Raw genomic sequence first — 23,617 nt, forward strand, 5'->3', positions numbered from 1 at the left:
TTGGGACTTGACTGTGTTTTATGCAGCAGCAGCTTTCCTCAGGGCAGAGCCGTGTCCATGCACACAGCACAGCCTTTGCCTGCTGCAGAGCAGACCCATCCTGTAAAGGGAGAGCCTGAGGAGCCAACGTGATCCTGGAAATTTTCCTGTGCGTGTGTGCCAGAGAGGGGGGAGAGAGGGAGACCTCGTGCAAAGGAGATTAGGGGAGGAAGGCAGGGGAGAGAAGGGAGCTCGCTGCCTACTCTGCTGAAGGCTGTCAGAAGCAAACCATACAAGCAGCACTCTGGCTGGTGTGAAATTTGAGGGACAACATTCATTGACTTTATTCATTGAATTGCTGAAGGACAGATATGCCATCCAAATGTTGCTTCTATATGTTCTTGTTTATTGGTACTAAGGGTAAGTGTACCTGACTTTCTTTCTTGTTTTGGGCATTACAAAGCAGATAGCTGATAAACTTTAGTAGTAGATTAAAAAAAAAAAAAACAACGAAACAATTCAGTGTTATTTTACATTTCATGGCATTTTTTTTCAATACAATCTAAGTGTAATGAAATATCACACGATTATTAGCTGCATGTTGGGATCAGATATTTCTGTACTTAATGCCTTGAGAGTAAATGGTAATTGTTACGAGTTGAAATTAAAAAATAGGAAACAGTATAAATATTGCATAAATTCTTGCTGTAAATATTCAATGAAGATACATATAGAACTGCCTCATCTCAGTTACCATGAAGTCCACATTTTAGACTCAGTTCAGCAGTTTGGGGTGATACTGTGCAAGTGTCACTTGAATTGATAGCTCTCAAAGGGCAGATTGTGTTTAGGTAATAGGAATTTTCAGCGTGATAGGCAGTATAGCATGCAAAATGGAGACAATTAAATTTTCAGTTTTCCTTCAGATGCAAATCACTTCAGTGTGGTGGGAGTTAAACAGGACATTCTGCTTACTTTAGTAATGTTTTTCCTCATTTCATTTGAGTACCCTGTTTCTAAGTGCTGCTTTTGACTTGATAATGCTGTCCCTGTGAAGCTGCTGATAATGATCTATACATTGAATGTTTCTAATGAAACATTATCATTTCCTTTAGTCATAATTAGTATATTATAATTTGCTTTCTCTTGCACAGTGTCAATACTAAAGCAGTTTTATTAATTGGATTAAAATAGCTACTTTTTAAAATATCAACCATTTTGTTAAAATAAAAGAGGCATAAGGTTGAATTCTGCCACATTCTTCTGTATTGAACAACATCTTTTCTCTCTCCTGTTTTTAAATTAAAGCTTTTACGGTTCATGTGCATATGATGCTGCTTAATTTAAGATTTATAAGGCATATTGCCCATACTAGGAGTTTGGGAAATACAGCTCCACATACAGTGATTTTTATGGTTGTAAAACTTAGTTAAATCATTGGAAAAACTCTAAGCAGTTTTTATGTTTTGAAGGAAAACATGATATGTGAGCTGCATGCATGAGAAATCAGTGTATTTGGAATTAAGAAGGTGATGGTAATGAGATCTCATCAAGCCTATGAGCAAGGTCTTCTTTCATATGTATGTGTTTTGTCCATGGGCAATAATCCAATATTTAATGGTAGTACTTTAAGTTGTTCAAAATAAAAGCTAAATTATTTCAAAAAACTAAGCCTTTCACATTACTATTTTCTGTGTTAAAACACTAAAACCTAGAAACATTCATACAAGATGTACAAATCGTTGGATTTATAATTTCTGCTGTTAAATTCATCTCTTCTATGGAATTTATAAAATCTATTGAAATATATGAAAGCACATTGCAAAATAGGATAGCAGATGAGGAGTGTGAAAGACTACAGACCTACTAGTTTTGATGGCTATTACCTTTTTAGGTGTTTGTTTTTCAACAAAATCAAATACAGTATATTATAATACTTACAAGATTATTAAGTTACTTATACATCTAGATTTGTTAGAGGAGTGGTGAACTCACAGATTAACGCACAGACATACCTGGAGTCTTTGCCACCTGTGCTCTGTTTTGCGCCACAATTAGTTCCTCTTTAGTGCCACTTCTCAACTTACTCAGTGCACAGTTCATATCTTCACTGCCTTTGGAGTTTTAGCTGGCAATGTGAATTGTAACCACATCTACTAGCTGACTAATTCCATCTGCTCAATAGTCATAAGCTTTGCTCAAACCTTTATGCTAGCTGATATTAAACATTCCTCAAGTAACTGTAGCTGACCTTAGAAATTGGTTTTGCTTTTTGTGGACTGCCAGAAGTTCAGGTGAATTTTGTTGTGGAGTTTTTTGTGTTGGATTTTTTTGGGTGGGTTTTTTTTGTTTGATTGTTTGTTTTATTTCTGCAACATCACAGTCCTCCTAATTCTTTAAAAGGTAAAATAGGGAATACATATCATGCAAAACTACTCTTGCCTGACCTATCCATACCCGTTCAATCTGTGTCTTTAGTTTTCCATTCAACAGCTGAAGTATTACCCAAAATACCTTTAATAGCTTTCTTTTTTAATTTTACTTTCTTCCTTTAGAGTCTTCTGTACATCTTTTTTTTTAATATGAAAACTTTTCCTTCAAAAATCCAAATAATCAAGCTAATCCAAGCAATCAAGCTTTTTGTACACTGGTACTAACCTGACTACCTTCCCATGTGGAATATAGTATTCCAGGTAGAGGGTTTCTTTGAAAACAAAGCAACAGCTATACCATGTGTTTTTGTCAGCACAACAGCCCTTGATTATAACATGGGGAAAAGTAAATTTCAGACTCTAGATGTGAAACTGGCAGGTCTGAATAAGCAGCAAGGACGAACATGTGTGGCTCACTCCCCTTACAAAGGTAGCAGCTCACTTCAGGTGTGTGGCTGCATTGCACTGCCTGCTGCTGCACCTTCTCTTAGTAAAATAATCATCTGTAATTACTGCAACAACTGCGGTGCACGGTTGTGCCTTTAGTGTTTCTTTGATTAGCTTTCTGGGGACAAAAGCTATTTTATCCTTCTGGGCTTTGGCTAAGTGACAGAATCTCAAACAATTCATGTATCAATCATTAAGCAAAACAGAAGAATATTAGTATGTAAAAGTATTCGAAGTGAGTTTAAAAAGGGAGGCAGGATCCTTGTGAAAAGCAATCTACAACTCTTACTTATTTAACCCTTTCTGATCTGTACGTCTTCCTGTTGTTTTCCAATCCTCCCTCTGCTTGCACCTGCAGTTCCCTTAGCTTCTTTCTGTTGTCCCTCTCATATTATTTTTCCTTCCCTTAGCTTCACTTAAAAATGCCAAGGAAAACTTTCTCAAAACCATGTGAATCTTGTTAGTCCTTCTGGTGCTTTGTGAAGGTGGCAGCTGTTTTCAAGGCCAAGATCTTTTATACCAAATGCTTTCTGTCAAATGTGGGAAAGAGACCATTCTGAATAGTTTGGAAAAGTGCAAGTTTATGATTGTGCAGGAAAGTGCTCCTGTTTACATAGTTTGTAACATATTTTAAGGTCCCTTCCAGATTTATAAATAGGAAAGTTGAGTTACTTCAGCCTTTTCACAAGCTCAAATAACCATTGTGTAATAATAGTATTTTGTTATTTCTTTCACTCAACTGGGGCATTAATTTGACTAGCTATATATATAGTGTACCACAAAAATTAGTATTTTTACAGAAAATCAGGTATGAAGACTAGATTTACTGAGGAAAATTTACTCCAATGTCAGTTAGAGGGTAGTGACAAGTCTGCATAATGTTAAACTGAAGTTTTGAAAGGGCTGCTTGGGCAAGCGTGTTTTCACCTCTCTGTTAACAGCACCAGGGGCTACCCAAGTTGGAAACCTGTCTTGATTATTTATAGCAACTCTACCAGACTTGAACCATTTGCTCTGAAATTCTATCTGCAATGTGGGTCTTTTTCACCTTGGAAGACAAGCGAAACTTTACAAAAATAATTTCATTTTTTCAGAATGTGAGGAATTGGTACTTTGCCTATGTTGAACGATTCAGAGAACCTTGTATTAAGCAATGTCTTTCCTCAAACAAATATGGATTTTTAAGCAATTTGTCTACAAAATCACTGTGTGTGAGAGATATCCCTCTGGCAGGCCATCCCACTAGAGCTGGTGAGGTTTTTCAAGCCCAGTTGCAGTAAAGTAAAAAATAACCTTTTCTAATAGATGTTACTGGATGCTAGAGACCAATGTGACACTCATCAGAGGAACTGCTGCCAGTCATCTCAGCAAGGGTTTTCTGTTAGTGCCAAGCATCCTAGACTTTGAAGCCATCAAATCAGACTTTGAAATGGCTCCAGGTGGGGAGGTGCAGGAAGCTGAGAGGATCAGGAAGTAATATCGTTTGTGTCTGAAAGACAGAGGAGGTGAAAATGTATTGGGAAGGACTGAATAAGGAGAATGAAAGAGGCATCAAAGGGACAGGTAGATGGGACAATAGAACAGAGATGAGGGGAAAAGGCTAATGCTACTTAGAAAGGGAAAATGGAAATCAGAAAGCCTATTAGTCTGGGAGGGTAGAGACTGAAAGGGATGTGTGAGAGGGAGCCAGCAGAGAACAATGAATTAATTAAAGGAGAAGGACAAGGAGTTCTGAGTGAGAGGAGTGATCACCTAAAGAATAAAGTCAGAGGATGGTGAGATCAGAATTAGAACCCTATATGGACAGAAGGGGATGTGATGATTGGAAGCAAGTAGTGACTAGGCAAGAAAGGATGGAAGTGAGTGAAGCAGCTGGGGCAAGGAAAAGATGAGAGTGAGCAGGAAAAGGAGTTGTGCTTATTAGGGTTAGCACTGTGTTACAAAGCTAGAAGGAAGCTCAAGATTTTCCTGTGACTTCTATCTCCTTTCAAAATGTCGTCTCCTGTGTAACGCCTCTGCTCAAAGGCAGGTAATTAGGGCCAGCAGATCACTCTACCCTCTCAAAAACTGAAGGTCTGGAAAGCTAAAGGATCTGAACTAGTGATGCAGCAGGGTGTCATGTTATAAAATGTTGCAGGAAAACTGATTTCCTCTTTTAATAGTCTGAGATGTTACCTATGTCAAAGAACATTATTAATTTTGTAATCTCAGTGCTTAGGAATTGAGGTGAAGGGCACAAACTTAATTTATCCCATGTATCCATACTGCATTTTCATCTTGCTATAGCTCCATAAAAACTCGTGCTTTGTGTCCTGCATTCAAAAGATGAATCAGAAACTTATGGTGAATTATGCTGCCTGTGTGACCCCTTCTTCATTTGCTGTAGTTTAAGATAAAATGTGAATGAGGCTGGGGGGTTACAAATTTATGGCCATTTGATTAAGGCAACTGAACTCAGCTGTGCAAAACTGATCTCTGTTCCTGTTTCTTGCCTCAGAGAGCAATGCTCTAAATGCTTATAAATGGATAATAATTACATGGCAGATTTTCTAGGGTTTTTGGCTTGATCATCCTGATGTGGCAGTGTTCACTGCATGGCTGTCACTGACATCTGTAAAAACTGTGCTTTAAGTAGTCTGTGAAGCCGATTCTGAAAGTAGAAACCTAAAATTAGCAGAAACACTTGCCATACATATGTTAATGTCTCAGCTACCCATCAGAGCAATAATATCATTTTCTAAACTGTAATCTAAACAATCCATGAAGGGGAAGTCTAATTATTGTAGCTGTATGACTGAATTAATCAGGAATTTAATATTGCAGTTTGTAAGTGGTTAGACTGTAGACTAAGCAGCAGTAATTCACTAGAAGACTAATCAAAGCATAGATAACATGCCTTTAGTGTACTATATGAAGGTGTCTTTTCAGAAATGTAGGAAATTTAACTATCTTGAGTGCGAATTCACTGTTTGAATATACGTTGCTAGTAACTTATGTTGCACATAAAGAAGTACCTTTGTATAAGGAAAGAAGCAAGGCACAATATTACGCTCACTACGTGCTGTGTCTCTCACAATGCTCATGGGAGACCCCAGCGTGCGGTTGACTTGTGTGACAGGGCAAGATACATGCACCAGGAAGAAAGACTGAGGGGGAAAATGGGTTTGGATGAGTCTCTGGAGCCACTAGCTGTGAACTGATGGGGAGATGCAACCCTGGGAACACAAACTGACCTCATGTCAAGGGAGAAGGATGGGCAGGCAGTGGGGAGGGAGAGCCCAGCAGCAATTACACTGATCCTGCAAGACTTGTGCGCATGAGATCACTTAGCAGGGGTTATCCTGAACGGATGTTAAATCACACAGTCCCATACAGCATAGGTCACTCTGTTCCACCTGTGTGCTCTGTGTCAATCCTGAGGCTTTATTTGGTCAGAATGTTTGCTCTCAGTCAAGTAATCATTTCCTCCAGGGGAGCATAAGTGTCACCGTGGCAGTAGGAATGGCAATGGCTGTACAGCGACTGGGACTCAAAGATGTGGATGGGTCTGTCAAAGCAGGCAAACATTGCTTCTTTCTCCTCTGTTTGGCAGCAAAACTGAAAGCACTGGCTTCACCTGAGAGAAGAGACCTTTTCCCATCACAGACCTGATGCTCAATATTGTGCTCAATGTAGAAAGAAAAGGATAGTGCTTGGAAGCAGGGTGGTAGTGGTGGTATTTTTTAAGTTACTTTTTTTCACATTTATTTTGTTTTCCAGTTGCAATTAAGAAAAAAAAATATTGAAAAAGTGAGAGTAATAGTCCAGCTCTTCTCTGGAATCTGCTACTAAGAACAGCATCCCTTAATGAAACTTAGATTCTACCCACAATATAGTTAAAGGCAAACTTTGTGTCTATGGGGAAGAAAGGAACTACATTAATGAATTGAAAAGCCATGTGATCATATGTCAAATGAGTTGATTAGTCTGAAGAACTTAAAAGTAATACAGTTGAAAAAGATCATCTGCATTTTTAGAAATTTAATTCAAGAAGACTCCTCCACCATAAAATGTCATTTTCTGAACTTCAGTTCCATGTCAAAACACATGAATTAAGTGTTATGTTGTCTTACCTAGAAATTACAGACACTGGTTTTCAAAAATTAATTATTTTCTAGTATTCAAATAGCACTGCAAATGTCTAATTATTTTTGTATTTTCTTCATATTCAAAATCCATTGTATAAAAGAATCAGTTTCAAAGTGTTTCTCAATTAATTCCTTTCAAGTTCCCCCTATGGCTGATTTGAACATACATTTGTTTATAAATGCTGCTTTATCTTCAGGATGGATTTTCAGCACCATGCAGAAACAGTACAGCCACTTTCTACATTCCCAAATACATTTAAAAAATGGGTATTGAGTGGTTGGCTTTTCTACACTCTTAAGACCTTTTGTCAGATGAGGTCTTTCTTTTTTGTAATATGTCTTGGAAAATCATTTTAAAATAAATATAGATTAATTCTAAAGCATATCTTCCTATGCATTTTTTGTTTCTTTTATCATTTGTTTTATTTTCACTTTTTCTTTTTAAATCTTCCATTTAAATATTCACTGCTTTCACGTCATCATTTAACTATATTGATTTCTTACTCAGAGGAATGTTCTCGGTTTTATAGATGTGCAGCTTTGGAGAATCTTAAATTATTTACACTGTTTTAAGTACTGGGATATGATCTCCTATGTTACATATATATTATTGTGATAAAGTTATCATATTCAAGCTATTTAAAAAAATGTGGCTAAACTGTCATGTCTGATAACACAAAATACTCTTATTGAAATAAGGTATCATAGCAAAAATTCTCCATTTTAGATGTGAAGTTTTAAGATTTACTCTCTGGATATATCTCGTGACATCCTGTACATTTTATCTAGGAAAGAATTGGAGCTAAGAATCTTTAATATACTTTCACTGAGTAAACTATAGGTAATTGTATAGATCAAATAAAGAACTTTATAGTTTAAAAAAACCATCAACACTGACACCTTATCTTTAGAGCATAAATGCCTTCTCACAACCCATTGTGTGTGATTTGATTTGTCAAAACATTTAGCTATGATGCTTTTAAAGCCTTGGTCAAAACTGTCTTCTAATGCTTCCTCTTAGTCCCCTCTTCACATCATGGTGTGGTTATCATAACAACCTCTTATGACTCCTGAAGAGACCAGGCCTGTATTTTCTTAGTTGCTCTTCTGCAAGTCTTGCCTGGAAAAACCCTCTGTCTGAGTTGGTAATTCAGATGTGATGTGAACAGGGACTGAGAGAAAGGTGTGACAGGACCAAAGTGACACAGCCCATCCCTATTGGAGCAAACCTGTCCTCCTCCCAGCCTTGTGTGCTTTGCTACCGACAGATCACAATACTCTGACTGCAGCTGTGTCTCACAGAGCATCGTCCCACTTGTATTGACAATGAGAAAACACTCAGTGTCAGGACGAGGCACCATCATTGCCTGGTTTGACTGAAGTGGGGTTGAAGGGAAGACGAGCAGGAACTATAGACTATGTGGAGGTGGAATCCATCACTAATCCATGCAGACGTATTGTTTAGTCAAACTGCACCTAAAATGGAGAAACATTTCTCAATGTTGTTTCTTGTTATCTTTTCTGACTTAGCTGAGGTATCCAAATAACTTACATATATGTGCTGCTAAGGCAACATTTCTTTATGTGCATAAATAAATATCTAAAATCTATTACTCTTAATTTGCATGCACATTTTTATATAACCTGCAAATGAAGACACAAAACAGATGTCTCTGGCCATGGAGTCCAAACAGCTGGACCCAGTGAGCATAGAGAGTTTTTTCTAACCTAAACAATTCCATGGTTCTGTGATCTGACCGGCTATTATTCATTTTAAGTAAAAAAAAACCTATTAACTTGAGATAATTTCTGTTTTATGCACTTTAAGTGAAGCGTCACAACTTACAGTGGTGAGTTATGTGTAGTCTTAGTAAAATACAGCAGAGATAGGAAAACTTGTTATTTTCAAATTTAATGCAATGTTAATGAGTCAGAATCCAATAATAATGTATTTATTTAAGCATAGTCTGCAAATTGATTTTTCACAAAATAGTTCTGTGAGCTCTTAGAGAACAAATTCTCTAAAATGCTTTTAAATTCTTTTACTTCAAAACAGAACAACAAAGTGTTCCATATTTTGTAATACTTCAGGAGAATAGAATCTCATAGATTTATAGGGCACCGCCACTTCCCAAATCTGAACTTGTAGTTCTATATTAAATTTAAATTCTTAATAGTTATAAATTATTCTTAGTAACAAAAATATGTCAATAAATAAAATGTATCAGATAATCCTGTCTCAGGGTCACCAAGAAATAATATATTTTTGTTGTTACAAAATTAAAATTAAGTATGCTTCAGAGTTCACTTAAAGCCGTGCTGGCTTAGTTCCGTTGTAAGAACTATCATTACAATCCTTTAGTCTTTATTAAAGTCACAATGAATGAAGGAAAAAGGAAATGAAAAAAATTGATTATGTTTCATATTTCAAATATTTTGCATAGGTCTTCCAAAACACCTTTTCCATTTTTCTCTGGAGTCTTAGAAAAAGCATGCCTGAAATTATTTTTTAAAGATGTATTTATGATTGTGTTACTTGGGAGAAGAGGAAAAGTATTGTGGCATCTGAAATTGTGGCTGATGTGCAGCTTGCTTAGTTGAAGTGCCTCTGTAGAAAAATAAGAGACTACATAGTGGCAGAAGATGGAGAAAGAGAAAATAGAATCTCCCACTGCCACACATCAAGTTCTTTTCCTCATCCTTTGTCTGGGCTGGCTGTTCTCACACCTATTTTTCTATCATCACCATTGCAAAATATTTAGTCTACCAGGTAATTTGGGTTTTGTGGGATTTTTTTCCCCATCACAAGAGGATACATATATTGCCTAATTTAGCCATAACTTGTGGGGGTTTTGGGGGCAGGAATGTGTAGACAGGAAAAAAAGAAGCCAGGTTTGCCCTTTTTGTCCCAAGATAAGTTAGGCAAAGGGTTATGTTCTTATAGGTTGGTTTCTGCTAAGAGGAGAAGTTAATGATAGTCACATTTGCTATTCTGCTCCATTGCAAACACTGTATTCTTAGAACATTCTACAATTTGAATATCAGCAAGTGATTTCCCTGTTCATTGCCTTTCTAATTTCATTCTGTTTTTCATTGCAGCTTTCTCTTAAGGCTTTGCTACAAGTACTTTCTGTCTCATCTCCTGAATTTCTCTTTACTTCCATGCATGAATGTACACAGACTCTTTTCCTGTATATGATATTGTGTCATGCAGTCACTTAAACCTTCCTTTTATTTATGGAAACTTAAGAGACATATTGCAAATGTCTGTTGTTTGTTAATTTAAATAATTTACTTGTCACAAATGAGTGCTTCACTTTTGCTTACTTTACACATGGCTGACTGGGTTAACTTGTTGAATGCAGGAAGTCTGAAATGAACTTCTTTACAGTAATTTCTACCTACTCTCATTATGTATTTAAATTCAGAATGCTGGTTATCCAGATAAGGTGAGCAATTGTTGCTTGAGGGACACAAATTTATTGATAAACATCTATCTTTAATCTTTTCAGCTAAAGTAAATTTTTTATTATTGGATTCTTCATATTTAAAAAAAAATAAACCCTTCATTACCTTGCTACTGAGCAGTTTATGAGATAGGAAAATAAATGTAGGATACATGTCAAATACTGTAATACAAGAAAATTTTTTTCCTAGGGTTGCAAAACTTTAGAAAATGCAATTCCAGGTGTGAAGCATCAGATTTTTTTCTTAATAACTCCTATAGATGTGGTGTCAAAGGAGGGAAAAAATTATTATTGGAAACAAATTTCTTTTGTCTTCAGGACTCAGAACCAGCCCTAATAAACTCCTTAATCGTTATGAGAAAGAATCAGCTCCTGGGAGAGGAGTGTTCCTTGATTTTGATAGGTACCCATTGCCTTTCTAGTCCTTCTAGGTGGGATGATGCTGACGAGCACAGTGTATTTTACACATTTATGTTTGTGCCTTCATTTTTGTTTTTATTCAGTATCTAATGCCACCTGAGCAAAACCCTAGTGTTTCCTGTGTCCAGCTTTAGACTTCATGTTGTTCCACTGTGAAAAAGAAATAAGTGAAATTGAGAAGTTACACTGATGTGAAAAAGCACAGGAGCAGGCAAGAGAAAGCTTAGCTTGAGGTATTTTCTATTAGAAATCATGTCAGAATTCAGAGACAGAACTTATTTCTAAACAGAAGTAATTATTACATATAATTTGAATTGCGTTTATTTGGGGAGAGAAAGAAAAGGGGAAGTGAAGCAACAGAAAGGTTTGGGTCTGTTAATTAATTTGTGTCTTTGTTAGATATTGTGCTGAACCCTCATCCTCGGGGAATGCCCCACAAAATTTAAGGTTTTGGGTACAATTCATTTTGCTACATATTAAGACTTTTACAGATAATAATATCTCTTTCAACTCTTTCTGTGCATCAGTGTCTTTTTATTCTGAGTTTTGTGCAAGCAGACCAAAGCCACAAATTAATAAAAGGTATAGGAGCCAAATCCTCTGGCGAGGTGCCATGTGGCTGGTCTGAGTTACCCTACTGGGAGTTTCTGGCCCTGGAGTAGATTTATCTGGCAGCTAGACAAGAAAGATCTTCCAGCACTATAACTGGATTAATTAGACTGAATTATCTGTGGCATAACTGATAACTGTGTTATTATATAACTGATAATTGATGTTGTTATGAGTTTGGAGATGATATTTTCAAAAAGAGAGTACAAATTTTCTGCTTTCGAAAATGCTTCTAAACTGAAAGCATTGTGTGACCCACGGCAAGATATAAAGGTACTGTATGAAATAAAAATCCAAAATAATTGCTGGATTGGCATGGAACAGTTCTAATATATGCACCATCTTTGCTAAAATACTTTGCACTATATTGTGTTTAATGAAAGTAAACATAAACTTAAGTGTGTAGTTCAACTACTGCCAATTCCTAGAATGACATCTAATATGGTCTACTAAAAATAAATACAATGCAATAAAACTGAAAATAGTTGCAAAAGTAACAACTAAATATTAAAAAAATGGCTAGTGTTTTAGTTGAATCTGTTGCAACCTTTTGACATTCTGAATAAATGCCACTGTGTCACTTGCACACTAAATCTAAAATCACAAACACAATTCGTGAGCAACATATACATGTAAAAAACACTGTAGACTGAACAATTACCAAAGCAGAGGAGCAAATCACAGAAAAGGCAATGTGATGATAACAGTTGAATTATATTTCTTTGAGGATCCTGTACAGATGTTTAAATCTTCTAAGCCACTGATGCTTTGCCTCAAGGATTAATGCTAAAGCATCTATTGCCAAAAGATCAAGGTCTATTTTGGTCTACAAATTTTGCCCAAGGGGTTACTCCAGATGTGTGTACATTAAAAGCACTAAAGCTTAAGTGTATAAACTCCATTTTGTTCTTGTGTGAAACCAGAATATCTTTTCAATATGCTATTTAAGTACAGTATAAAAATTATTTTTATTAACATTTAAGTAATATGAGATTCCTATTACATATTCCCAAAAATCACTAGAAAGATTTTCCTAAAAGAAGATTCAGATTTAGGAGAGCCTTTATACAGTTATATGCTGAAAAATTGCATTCTCACTGATAAAGTTGTAGTAAATTAAATAAAATCATGCAAAAATTATCCTTTTTTCCATCCTGAAATACAATGGACTAGCCTGATTCTTGTCTCAGTCATAAATTAATCAAAAAAATCCCTTTTTCTGTGGGAAGAAAATGAATATTCTCAACAAACCCAGGAATATTAATGTAAGAAAAAACTAAGTATCATTCACTTCTAGATATTCTTGTAGTAGTGAAATTTGGACAGCAAATTCATCTTTAAAAGATCTCTGTAAGATCTTAAATATTCTTTTTTTTTTTCTGGCATTTGTTGATTCAAATGCTTCTGGTCAAAGTTGTTTCACCACTTGTCACTACTATTCTTTGTTAATTGTTAATTAAACATCTTTTAAGCTGAAGGAATTCATAGCTAAAACTCTTATAACCTTATTCTGATCGTTTTTCTTTGAAAATAAAGGTTATAGGCCTATGAGGTCTGCCCTATATTACACTAAAAGTTTTTCAAAGCCAGTACATGTGCCCTTACACCTTTCAGCAGAAGCAGATATTTTTTAATCATCTTGGAGTATTCAGGCACAAAAATGACGGACAAAATCAATTTCAACTTCAATGTTTCTTTGGTTGACTCTTTTAGTTGAAGAAAACATTTTGTTTCAAAGCAAGCATTTCAGAAGAATATTATTGGTCTTCTCTTGATTGAGTCCATCTCCTATTGTGTCTGCAAGTACAGCAACTAGAATAAGTTATGGGAGGGTGAGAAAACTCCCACCGTTTTTGCATTAGTGTCTTTGAAAACTTGGTCTTTTCTGGTAAAATAACTTTCCATCAGAGTAAGGATGGGTGGATTCTTCATTACCATAATCATTCTCAGGTTCTTGGCATCTAAGGACCCTTTTTAAAAACAATTTGTTTTCCTCTTTCCCAGCACTTTTAAACTGCTAACTCACAGTAAAGAAAAACATGTTAGCTGATCTGGTTGGTGGAATTCAGGAGTCATTTTGGACTCACAGCAATGGGTTTCATGCAAATCAAATTCTTGAAAAGACAAAAATATTTTCCCGATACTCTGATATACCTTTATTTGAACCTGTAAGCAGAACAGTTGAGACTGGTGTAACTAGTAGGTACCAAGCAATAAGTAATGTTCTTTTGATGAGTTTAATTGCTTATAACTCTGTCCAATCAATCTAGTGCTGTTCCCATTACAGAGTCATACTCACTTGTTTTATGGAAGCTACAAGGAACTGCATTAAGTCTACATTCTTAGAGTGCACATGTCCCTTTATTTGGTTTCTCAAACAGCACTTGTGACCCAAACTCTGCATTTCAAAGACTGCACTAAGCCAGCAAGCTTAATGAATCAATCAAGTTGGAAGGAAAGCCATGTTCTCCTGGGAACATTTTGTTCTTGGCTTTCCCAAATGTATTCCTTCTTTTGATTTCATTTTACGAGAGTTTGAAGAGGGGATGTCATGTTCTTTCCCCAGTCATTCTGCATCCATGCAACAGAGGAAAGAGCCTTACCATCTATACTAGATGACAGCCCAACGCCTGCTTAATCCTTTAACAACAGAAAGCACAGTCAGCTTAGCATTGTATTTAAAGGCTAGTAGGGAAAGTTATCCTCTTTCTTCTTCACCACAGGTGTCTGCTGTAGCAACATGTCTTGAAGCAGCATGAGTGTACAAGTATAAAGGGCATGGAACAGGAATTTGTGTTTTCTGTTTGAAATTTTGAGAAGAACTGGGGGATGGCAGGGGACTCTAAGTACATGACAGTCTGAAATATTTGATTTGCAGAATCATGAACGTGGACTACCAGGCAGAACATTTTTCTGTATTGAGACAACAAATGTCTTGTCAGAAGGATACTTGTTTGTGGTTTTGCTGTTTGTACTGATACTGGTTCACCTATTTATATTTGTTCAAGAAATACTGAAATATTTTCATATTTATGCTAATCACTATGAGAAAAAATTGCTTGTACAAAATCACTGGAATACGTGCAATTACTTCTATGTCACTGGAAGGAAACAGATGATTTTCTGTATGAATTGTATAAGGAAGAGGCTTTTTTACTTAGCAGTATCTGTAAAAGCAAACCCTGAGATATAAGCAAGACCCAAGAAGAGCGATTCAGTTTTTTAGATAGTGGAAAATCGATCAGATGTAGAAATCAAAACCTTTAATACTGCATCACAAAGACAGAGTGATAGATCATTATCTTGGCATGATAAACTCTGATGTGAGTAAAGTATGCATTTGCAAAATAATAAGCATAAGTTTTAGTTGCTGTTGTTGCATCGCTATCTTTATCCATTTCCTCACATAAAAGACGGTTGTTTTAACTTTCCCAACTTGAAACATAATTGTTTGAATATGATCTAGCATTTTAAAATTAATGTTACTATCTTATCTTCTGTCTACCTTTGTCAGCTTTGCCAAATATTTCCTGAGAGAGTTGATGCTTTTCCACACATAAATCTCCTGCAGTCTGCAGAGTCCAAACTTCTGTCTTTTTTTGCATAAACAAAGTAGTGTCAACAAGTAAGTGGACAAAGACCAGTACTCTCAATGGTTCTATAACTAGGATGAAATTGAGTTTTGATGTCTTAGTACCTCCTTTCCCAGGCAGATATTTGCATGCCAGGGTTATCCAACATAGCACAAAATGAGTAATGCAGAGGTTAAGAAGAGATATCATCAAGCCTATAAATATACAGAGAATTCAAAACATTGAGCACCATGAGGGATTTACTCTTAGTGAAGAGTACAGATTTCTAAAATGCAACAGCAAATCCATTAATTAGTTCAGGAATTATTACTATTTGACTAATTAATAATAATTCTTGAAATGGTATGAAATTCTATTGAATGGTACTTTGAGAAGATAAATGATCATTTGAAATTTAAAGTGCATGGAGATCAGCCGCTTTAAGCCCCAAAGTCGAGATCAGTCTAAATATGTCTCCAGTGTGCAGGGTAAAAAGCTTGAAAAAATTTAAGATGTTGCTTGGTGATTATTTTGGGATGTTTTCATTTATGCTTAATTTTTCCACATTGGTGTCTCTTACCAGACATTTCAGTAGTTGAATTCTAACAGACAACTTCACTGAAACAAGCCTCTGTTACCTTCTTAGCTGTTGGCAGAAAGCAACTTTAGACACTAAGTACTACCCATACCCTGTTTAACACTATGCCTGCATAACGGTTTTTTGCTACTTGTTTTTTGAGTGGAATAAGTTAATCATAATGTTCTAAATACAAGAACAGAACAGCAGAGATGCTTGTGAACAATTTGCAAGTGTGAATTCACCCTCGTATTAGGATGTAGCTTTATTTTTGGTAGCTATACATAAAAGGCATAAGAAACTAAGGCTCTTTGAGTAATTTCATAGGTTATACCATTGTGGGTAAAAGCAAATAAATTTTTCAAAATTATATGGTGCCTGTTAGCTTGAATATATTACTTCTCTTGCAGGATTCTTCTGACAGCAAAAATAATTCTGTCCAGATGGAAATAACAGAATATTTGTCTCAGTTTCCTCAAACTACTGCTCTTACATTTAAATTTTTGATAGTCATAAACATTGTCAAGGGCTTAACTGGAAGACTCTTCCAGAAGAGACTTCTTTGGAATTTGAATTATTTGCTTCAAATTCAGGTGATTTCCCTTAGTCCAGGAGAAAATGAGTGCAAAAAATGAGATGTTGTGAAAACACATATTCCTTGTTAATCTGAGAAAATTGTGTAAACTGTACTTTGTCTTACAAAAGTAGCCTGGAAAAATAGTTGCACGTATCAGAAGTAGTATTTTACTATCTAAACAAGCATCACATCACAGTTAATAAAGTTTGTTTAGAGTATTTCAAGAATTCTAAGACAGCAATGGAATTTAAAATATAATTTGTATTGGAGTTTGAGGGGGTTTTTTTGTAATAGCATCCATTAAGTCAAGTGATAGCTATAATAAGAAAGTAATATTCTTTTTTGAAAGTATTTCCAAAATGTGGACTGAACAAATTTCATTCTGGAACAATTTAAAACCCTCTCCATAGTATGTTCCTGGGAAGAAGTTGGTCTTGTACAACAGGAAATCTGAGTTGGCACCCTGCAATCCATTGCAGAAGCAGTAGATCAGTTGTGCTTACCCTGGAAAAAGTGGTGGTGGCAGAATCTTTCCCTCAGTTGCACTGGTGGGACTGGTAAGGAATCGTGCACCTGCAAATGTAGGTAATTGCAGTAGAGAGAGCTGAAGGACAGGAGACAGGTAGAGTCCTCCAGGTGCCCTGGCTGTCCCTCATCAGCATTGCTCTACCTTTCTCTCTCAGCATTACTTAAATTAAGTTCTGTGTTCTGGGAAATTACTTCCTAAAAGATATGGGCTTAGCAGAACAACGATCTATATATCTAAACTCCAGAGTGATAGATTCTGAGCAATATCTCCACATTTTTGGACCGTACTGACAACTCTTTCAAAGGATTCATAACAGAACCTTTATGTTGTCTTACTCATTTTTCAGCAAAACTGTGTTGTAGGTTTGATCTTAGTTGTCTTGTTCTTTGACCTTTGACCAGTTTACATCTAGGAATTGCTTTAAAAAGAAAATTAATTCAAAAACATATGTCTGACTTTGTACAAAGGGACTTATCTATCTGGGTCTAAAATTTAAGCACAGATTAATATCACAGAATGGTTTGGGTTGGAAGGGTCTTTAAAGGTCATCTAGTTCTAAGCACCCTGCCGTGTAGGAGGATACTTATAGTTTATCTGGTATATTGCTACCATAAATTAGTTTCTAGTACAAAGTGAAACAATCCTTTAAAATATTGGCCTTAGGTAATTTGTCTTGTATGATTAACATTTTGATCTTATTATGAGGTTGCATGGGGAGGAATTACCTGTTTGCTTTATATCAAAGGAAATTTTAAGTAGCTAACAATGTAATAGTTATTTGACAAGTTTAACAAGTATTTCATATGCTATTTGTAACTGCATGTCCAATGAATTAATATGTATTTGCTGCTTTATACTCACATTCAAATATAAATGAGTATTTATAAAAGTGTATTATCAAATATCTTTAAACATATCATAAAGTAAGCATATTTTTTCTCTTCCCATTTAGCCATCTGTGACTCTTTGGAAGATCATGTTTCTGGAGCTGGGGTGAGATGCCCCCTTGGCTACTTTCCCTGTGGCAATATCACGAAGTGTTTGCCCCAACAACTTCACTGTAACGGTGAGGATGACTGTGGGAATCAGGCCGATGAAGAAAACTGTGGTACGTGGTTGAGACTTTTCTTTGTGTCTAGCACTGAAACCCAATCAGTGCTCACACTAAACAGAAGGTTGTAGAGTGTTAGGAATAGGGAAGTTGCATGATTCGCAGGTCTGCTTTAGCTAATAAAGCCAATAAAGCCACCCAAGAAGCCATTTGCTAGGAAAGAAGAATGGACCACATTTTTTTTTATACAGTATCAGTTTATCCTGTTTTACCCCTGTTTTGAACATGTCATTTTGATGTGTACAAATGGATGTATGTGATCTATCAGAGATGACTTCTGAGGAGAGGTAGATGTGTGCTCCAACAGAGTTTATGTAAAGCTTAACGTGACTTAATGTGGTAAACATCATTTAGAAGAATTCACAAGGTTTTTCGGAAATCATTTATGTCCATATTTGGGAGAAACACGTCTGTGAGTGTACTGTGCATGCTGCACTACCAGCAGGCTTTGGGTTTTGAAAATGCAAAAATTTCAGGAAATACACATAGTCAGGTCACTTCTGCATGCTGTTATAATCCTTATCGCTTCTGGCCCTTCTGGATGGCAGCTGTGAGCTTGACTTGGCTTGTAGGCTTTACCTCTACTGCAAACTGGGTAGGGCCAGCATATGGGTTTTGCATGGGCAGTTACCTGTCCATGCTGCTTATTTGTGAGCATAGCTCTGGCACAGCTTTAGTCTGTGCTGAGTCAAGTCTCTTGCACAATGTTTGGACACAGCTCAGAGGTGACACAGACCTGAGATAGTTTGGAGAGGGACCCTTATATTTTTTGAGAAGAGACCTTAGCCATTTGGTTGTGAACTCAGACCACAGAAAGAGTAAATCAGCCCAAGTGCATTTTATTTACTGGTATTGTCATCTTACTAACCTCCTGGATATTTTCAGACGTACTCTCAAGAGCTACTGGTCCATGGCAAATGGGCAAACTAGGCTTCCTATTCCTTAGTAGTTTGCCTGTAGACATCAAGGACAGCCAGATGCATGATGCCCTGCCTCACATGCTGCCTCCAGATCTCTGGAGCCAAGCAGGTGAACTGTTTGCCTATCCCAGCCATGCACATTGCCATCAGTTGTGGGTGGGAGGACTGGGAAGAATTAAACTATTAAGTGAAAATTCCAAGCTATGTATATCAGCGGATTGAAAAAGGCCCACCGATATGATGGAAAGGATTCTGCTTCCAGGAGCAAGGCTAGGAAAGTGGCAAGCAGGGCTCCCCTAGGATCAGGCCCCTTAGAAGTGAGGTCAGCCCCTTCCACCCCCGGCCCGGCGACCGCCCCAAACGTAACAAGTCTGCACTTGCCAGGAGTCCATGAGGAAAAGCCAAGTTTAAAGCCGCGCTCTGGCTTTTGAGGAGAGCATGGGAATTCCCCAGATGTAGGTGGGGAAGAGGGGCGGAGACGGGGCGGAGTAACACAGTTCATTGGGTACATGCAAACGAAGGGAAGGAGGGAGGGGAGGAGCGGCAAAAGGACTAATGGGAGAATGAGATGGGCGGGGAAAGTCTACCGTAGGGCTTCCGGCACTCTGAGGCAGGGACAGCCCCCGCCCGGGCTCCAGCAGCGCCTCGTGGGTGGCCCTGCCGGCAACCGCCCCCATGGCTGGGTCGGGCCAGGACAGGGGGCTGCGACCCGGAGGGTTTTGTGGGAAGAGGAATCTTGGATAAGGAACGACTAAGGGAAAGTGACTAGGGTAGACATATTGGGGTGTATAACATTCAAACTGGGGAAACATCAATACAGGGTGTGAACTTATTAAAGTCCTTATAAATCTCTTGCAGAGTTTCCATATTCAGGGAGCCGGGTTCCTGGACTTCGGCATCCTCGTCTATCCATCTCTTGTAGTATTTTTGCCACTGTATAAACCCCGGGTCTCCTCCGACCTATGTATACTGAAAGAAATATTCTGAAGGAAATTTCAAACAAAATATGGTAAAATTTCACCAGCGCTCTCAGCAAAGTCCATGAGGTTTTGAAAAAAGTTGTTCTCACTGGATGTGAAGTTGAATTTTATAACTATGTGAAATATCCTATTCCTATACCTGTCAAATTCCAGTGTCTTACTCCAAATGAAAGTCACTTTTAATTCCAATCCCATCTAATGGACCTGCAACATTTTGTAGTTTTTTGTCATTTGCCAGTGCTATAAATCTACTTTCTGTTGTCAGTAATCAAAATCCTAAACAAAAATGCCTCATTCTCTTCTTTTCCCATAACCATCTTGACCTACAGGAGCAGATATTGTTGATGGTGATTCCTCCTTATGTTTAAGAAGTCCAAGGTCCACAAACAGTTGTTTATCCATGTTTCATTTCTGTATAACACCACAAGGTCTAGTGTACAAGGACTTGCTGAAAGCATACAGCTTGATATAATAGCAATTAGGATATAAACAGTTTTGTAATGGGAAGTACAAGACAATGTAGAATCACAGAATCATTTAGGCTGGAAAACAACTTTAAGATCATTGAGTCCATTAATAAAAGATAGTTCCTTAGATCTCATGTGTAGCATTACTGATACAGAACTGAGATATTCTTGCATTACCAATGACAAGTTTCAAAAATTCAATTAGGACTATCATGTATTGGCAGTGCTGCAAAAAGTGATTTATTACTGAACCCTGAAACAAAAAATACCCAAACCAAACCAAAACAAAACAAGCTTCATCAAGTCCTTAGTAATGCCTTAGAGTTCTTCTGCAGGAAGGAACATACAAGACAATTCAGTTGCAATACTGAATCCTCTTTTGCATATAGTAATTCAAGAGTGCATTAGCCTTGATTTCTGAAAATCTAAATTACAGAAGATGAAGTCATTGTGAGGTTTTTCTCATACCTTGATGCCCTATTCTGGTTTAGAAACACACGCCACGTATAATACATTAATGTAACATTCAGCAGAAATGTTTTCTCAAAAATTGATATTGCAGTCAAACTTTGTTCAGTTAAAAGAGGAGTCACTTCCTTGCCTGAGAATGTGGAATGTCCTGATGAGATTTTCTGCAATGGTTCTACACTGTAGTAAGAGTGGGGATCTTTATGAGGCAACTCTGTTTTGTGACTATACATCTTGCTTAAAATACAAGAAAGGGGAAGCCTCAGTGAGTAGCTCCTGAGACAAAGAAACAATCTGTCTTTCGTTTTTTCCCAGGACCACAAAAGCATGCCTGTCTTCTGCCAGCAGTTATATCTGGCTCCTTCTGCCCATTTTTTTAAATTTACAACTAGATTTCAGTGGAAGTCATTGCTCCTGGTTACAAAGAAGAAATTAAAAATTAAATTATTCCAGTGTAGTAATTGTTTTATGCAGTATCTTTGGAAATTTTAATCTCATCCACAATGTATTCTAATAAGTAGCTCAACTTTTAAATTTCTGGACACTTTTGCATCACTTTGAATGAGAAGTTGGAGGTGGCAAATCTACAAGATTCACCCCAGCAAGTGTGGGAGTAAAAAATCAATGTAGACACTCAAAGGAATTCAGAAATACTTTTGTTTTTTAATGCATGTATCTCAAACAAAGCTAGATAAAACAGTTTCTTCAGTAATGATAAAGCACTGTCTTAAGCCTACAGTAAAAACAGTGTTATATTTTTCTTTATTTTTCCTTATGTTATATCACAGACTGTAGTTCTTCCTGTTGTGGAAAAGATAATACGAATGAAGAAGAAAAGGAACAAACCATACCTCTTTTGAAAATACACTACTGCTGTTTAAAAACCCAAACCAAACAAAAATATAAAAATATTAGCAGCAACTCTAAATACTGAAGTAACAGTTTTAAGAAACATCAGTGAATGAAATAAGAAGAGAAGTAACAAGCATAAAAGGCACATGTAAATCTTCCAAGAAAGTTACTTTATAAAACTCTCTGAATGCCCTTGAAACAAAAAGGCAGCAGTGCAAAAGAGACCAACATAATAGGGACCTCTGGAAACAAGAAAATATGTCACTCCAAACATCTTGTAGCAATTTGATCCCTTTCTTCTTTTCTTTGGGAAATTTGTCTCATTCTCCATTTCTATAGAGACATTTCTTGTTGTAATCTCTGAGATGATTTGCAGTATTAATCCTGTTTCAGGCACTGTGTGTGCCTGATAACAGCAAAACATGATTATAAATATTTCGAACTAAACCAAATCCTCATTAAGAGATGTGTTTTCAGATGTGCTGCAATCACCATTCATATTCAGCTCAGGCACGTAAAGATTGGCTTTGTGGTGTCCAATTCTGTTTCCTCTTTCACTTTCACCATCCTCTCCATGCCCAAAGAATAAACACAAAACTAAGGTCCAGAGACGGTAAATCACTTCAAATTAGGATCATAGGTAGATCTAGAAACAGACTCAAAGTCTCAAACTGCTTGACCTCAGGGTGTGAACATCCTGCTTGCCAGCTCAACTTAGGCTTTTCTTCCACTTCTGGAAAGGGGTGAACTATATATATACAGTAGATTGACTCGCATGCCTTTGCTACCTAGTTTGGTTTCCAAAACCAATAAAATACTGTGTGTGATATCCTACTGGGGAAGAGCTTGAGGCAATGTAGTAAACTGCAATAAGAGGAGGAAAGCTAGCAATTTATCATTCCTTCAGTGATGGGAGGATCTGCTTGAACTATCACTAGATAATCTCAAATGTGAATGGAAAATACAATCTTATCTTTTTAACTTGAAAATATATTCTGTCAAGTAGAAGTGGCTGTCTCTATAAATCTGTCATGAAAATAATATTTTAAGTTAAAATAATTTATTTAAAATGTCATAAATTGTCATAAAGCTTATGGTTTTGAGGTATTTATTTACACTTGAGTATGGCAGTAAATTTTTCTCTAATGCTCTGCTCCATGCTCGTCCTTGCTGAAGCACCAATTTCAGGGCATTGTGGAGCAGGTTAGCTTATATCATGTTTGACCTGGAAGTATTTTTGTATCTGCTAGCCCAAGATGTTTAGAGATCTAGCTGGCAAAGCATAGCAAGTTTTATACTATTTTGTCCTACTTGGGACTACATTTGATTTCAAACAAGATGACTTGTGCCTAATTTTCCAAAGATGAGCTTTTTCCCATTTATTTAGAGCTGTAAGATTTGGTTGTGTACCTGCTTGGCATTTATAGATGGGAGGTTAGAACATTTGTTTGCTTCATTGTTCTTTTAAATGTGAGTAGGAAGGATAAATACTAGGCATAATCACAAATTCTTCTCATGTAACACTGTGGCAGTGTTGACATGGGAATTAGTCCTGAGAGAGAAAATTAACATTTCTTACATTGAAGACATTACTGCTGCAATGTTACTGTTAATGTAGTCTAAATAATCTCTAGGCAAACTCTTTGACATCCAAGGGCATACTAAAAGTGTCAGGTACATATTCCCAAGTACCAGTTCATGGAAAGAAGAGTTTGGGGAATCTCTGTTTTGACAGTGATGCTTAATGATAAAACAAAATTAAAGCAACAGTAGATAAAAATAACATTTGACTGAAGGAAAACAGAAATCACAGAACAAGAATATTTTTGATGTAGCTTTTCACTGAGCTTACATATTTTTTATTATCTCAAGGTGCATATTTGCTTAGATGAACAAATTTTGACATGAAAAATTGGGAAAAAATATGAAAAGTTAAATCATAACATGATGTACTCCATGTGTTTAAACAGAAGAAAATAACATTACCAGAAATCATCCATAGTTTTTTTTCAAAATACCCACTTTCTGAGTAGCTTTAATACACACACACACACACAAAAAGAATTCTTTAATCTGCTCATAA

At 36.6% G+C, this 23,617-nt stretch overlaps 1 protein-coding gene across 1 annotated transcript in view; it reads left to right on the top strand.

Moving 5' to 3' along the window:
* The first annotated feature begins 217 nt into the window (after positions 1 to 217).
* Positions 218 to 23,617, top strand: part of RXFP1 (relaxin family peptide receptor 1) — a 47,197-nt gene continuing 23,797 nt past the window's right edge. The window contains exons 1-2 of the mRNA XM_071556162.1: positions 218 to 399; positions 17,689 to 17,844. Coding sequence (XP_071412263.1) covers positions 351 to 399; positions 17,689 to 17,844 — 205 coding nt within the window. The 5' untranslated portion in view covers positions 218 to 350. The remainder of the gene's footprint in view (positions 400 to 17,688; positions 17,845 to 23,617) is intronic.

The sequence above is a fragment of the Pithys albifrons genome, chromosome 5 (genome assembly GCF_047495875.1).
Source record: "Pithys albifrons albifrons isolate INPA30051 chromosome 5, PitAlb_v1, whole genome shotgun sequence".
Lineage (NCBI taxonomy): Eukaryota > Metazoa > Chordata > Aves > Passeriformes > Thamnophilidae > Pithys > Pithys albifrons.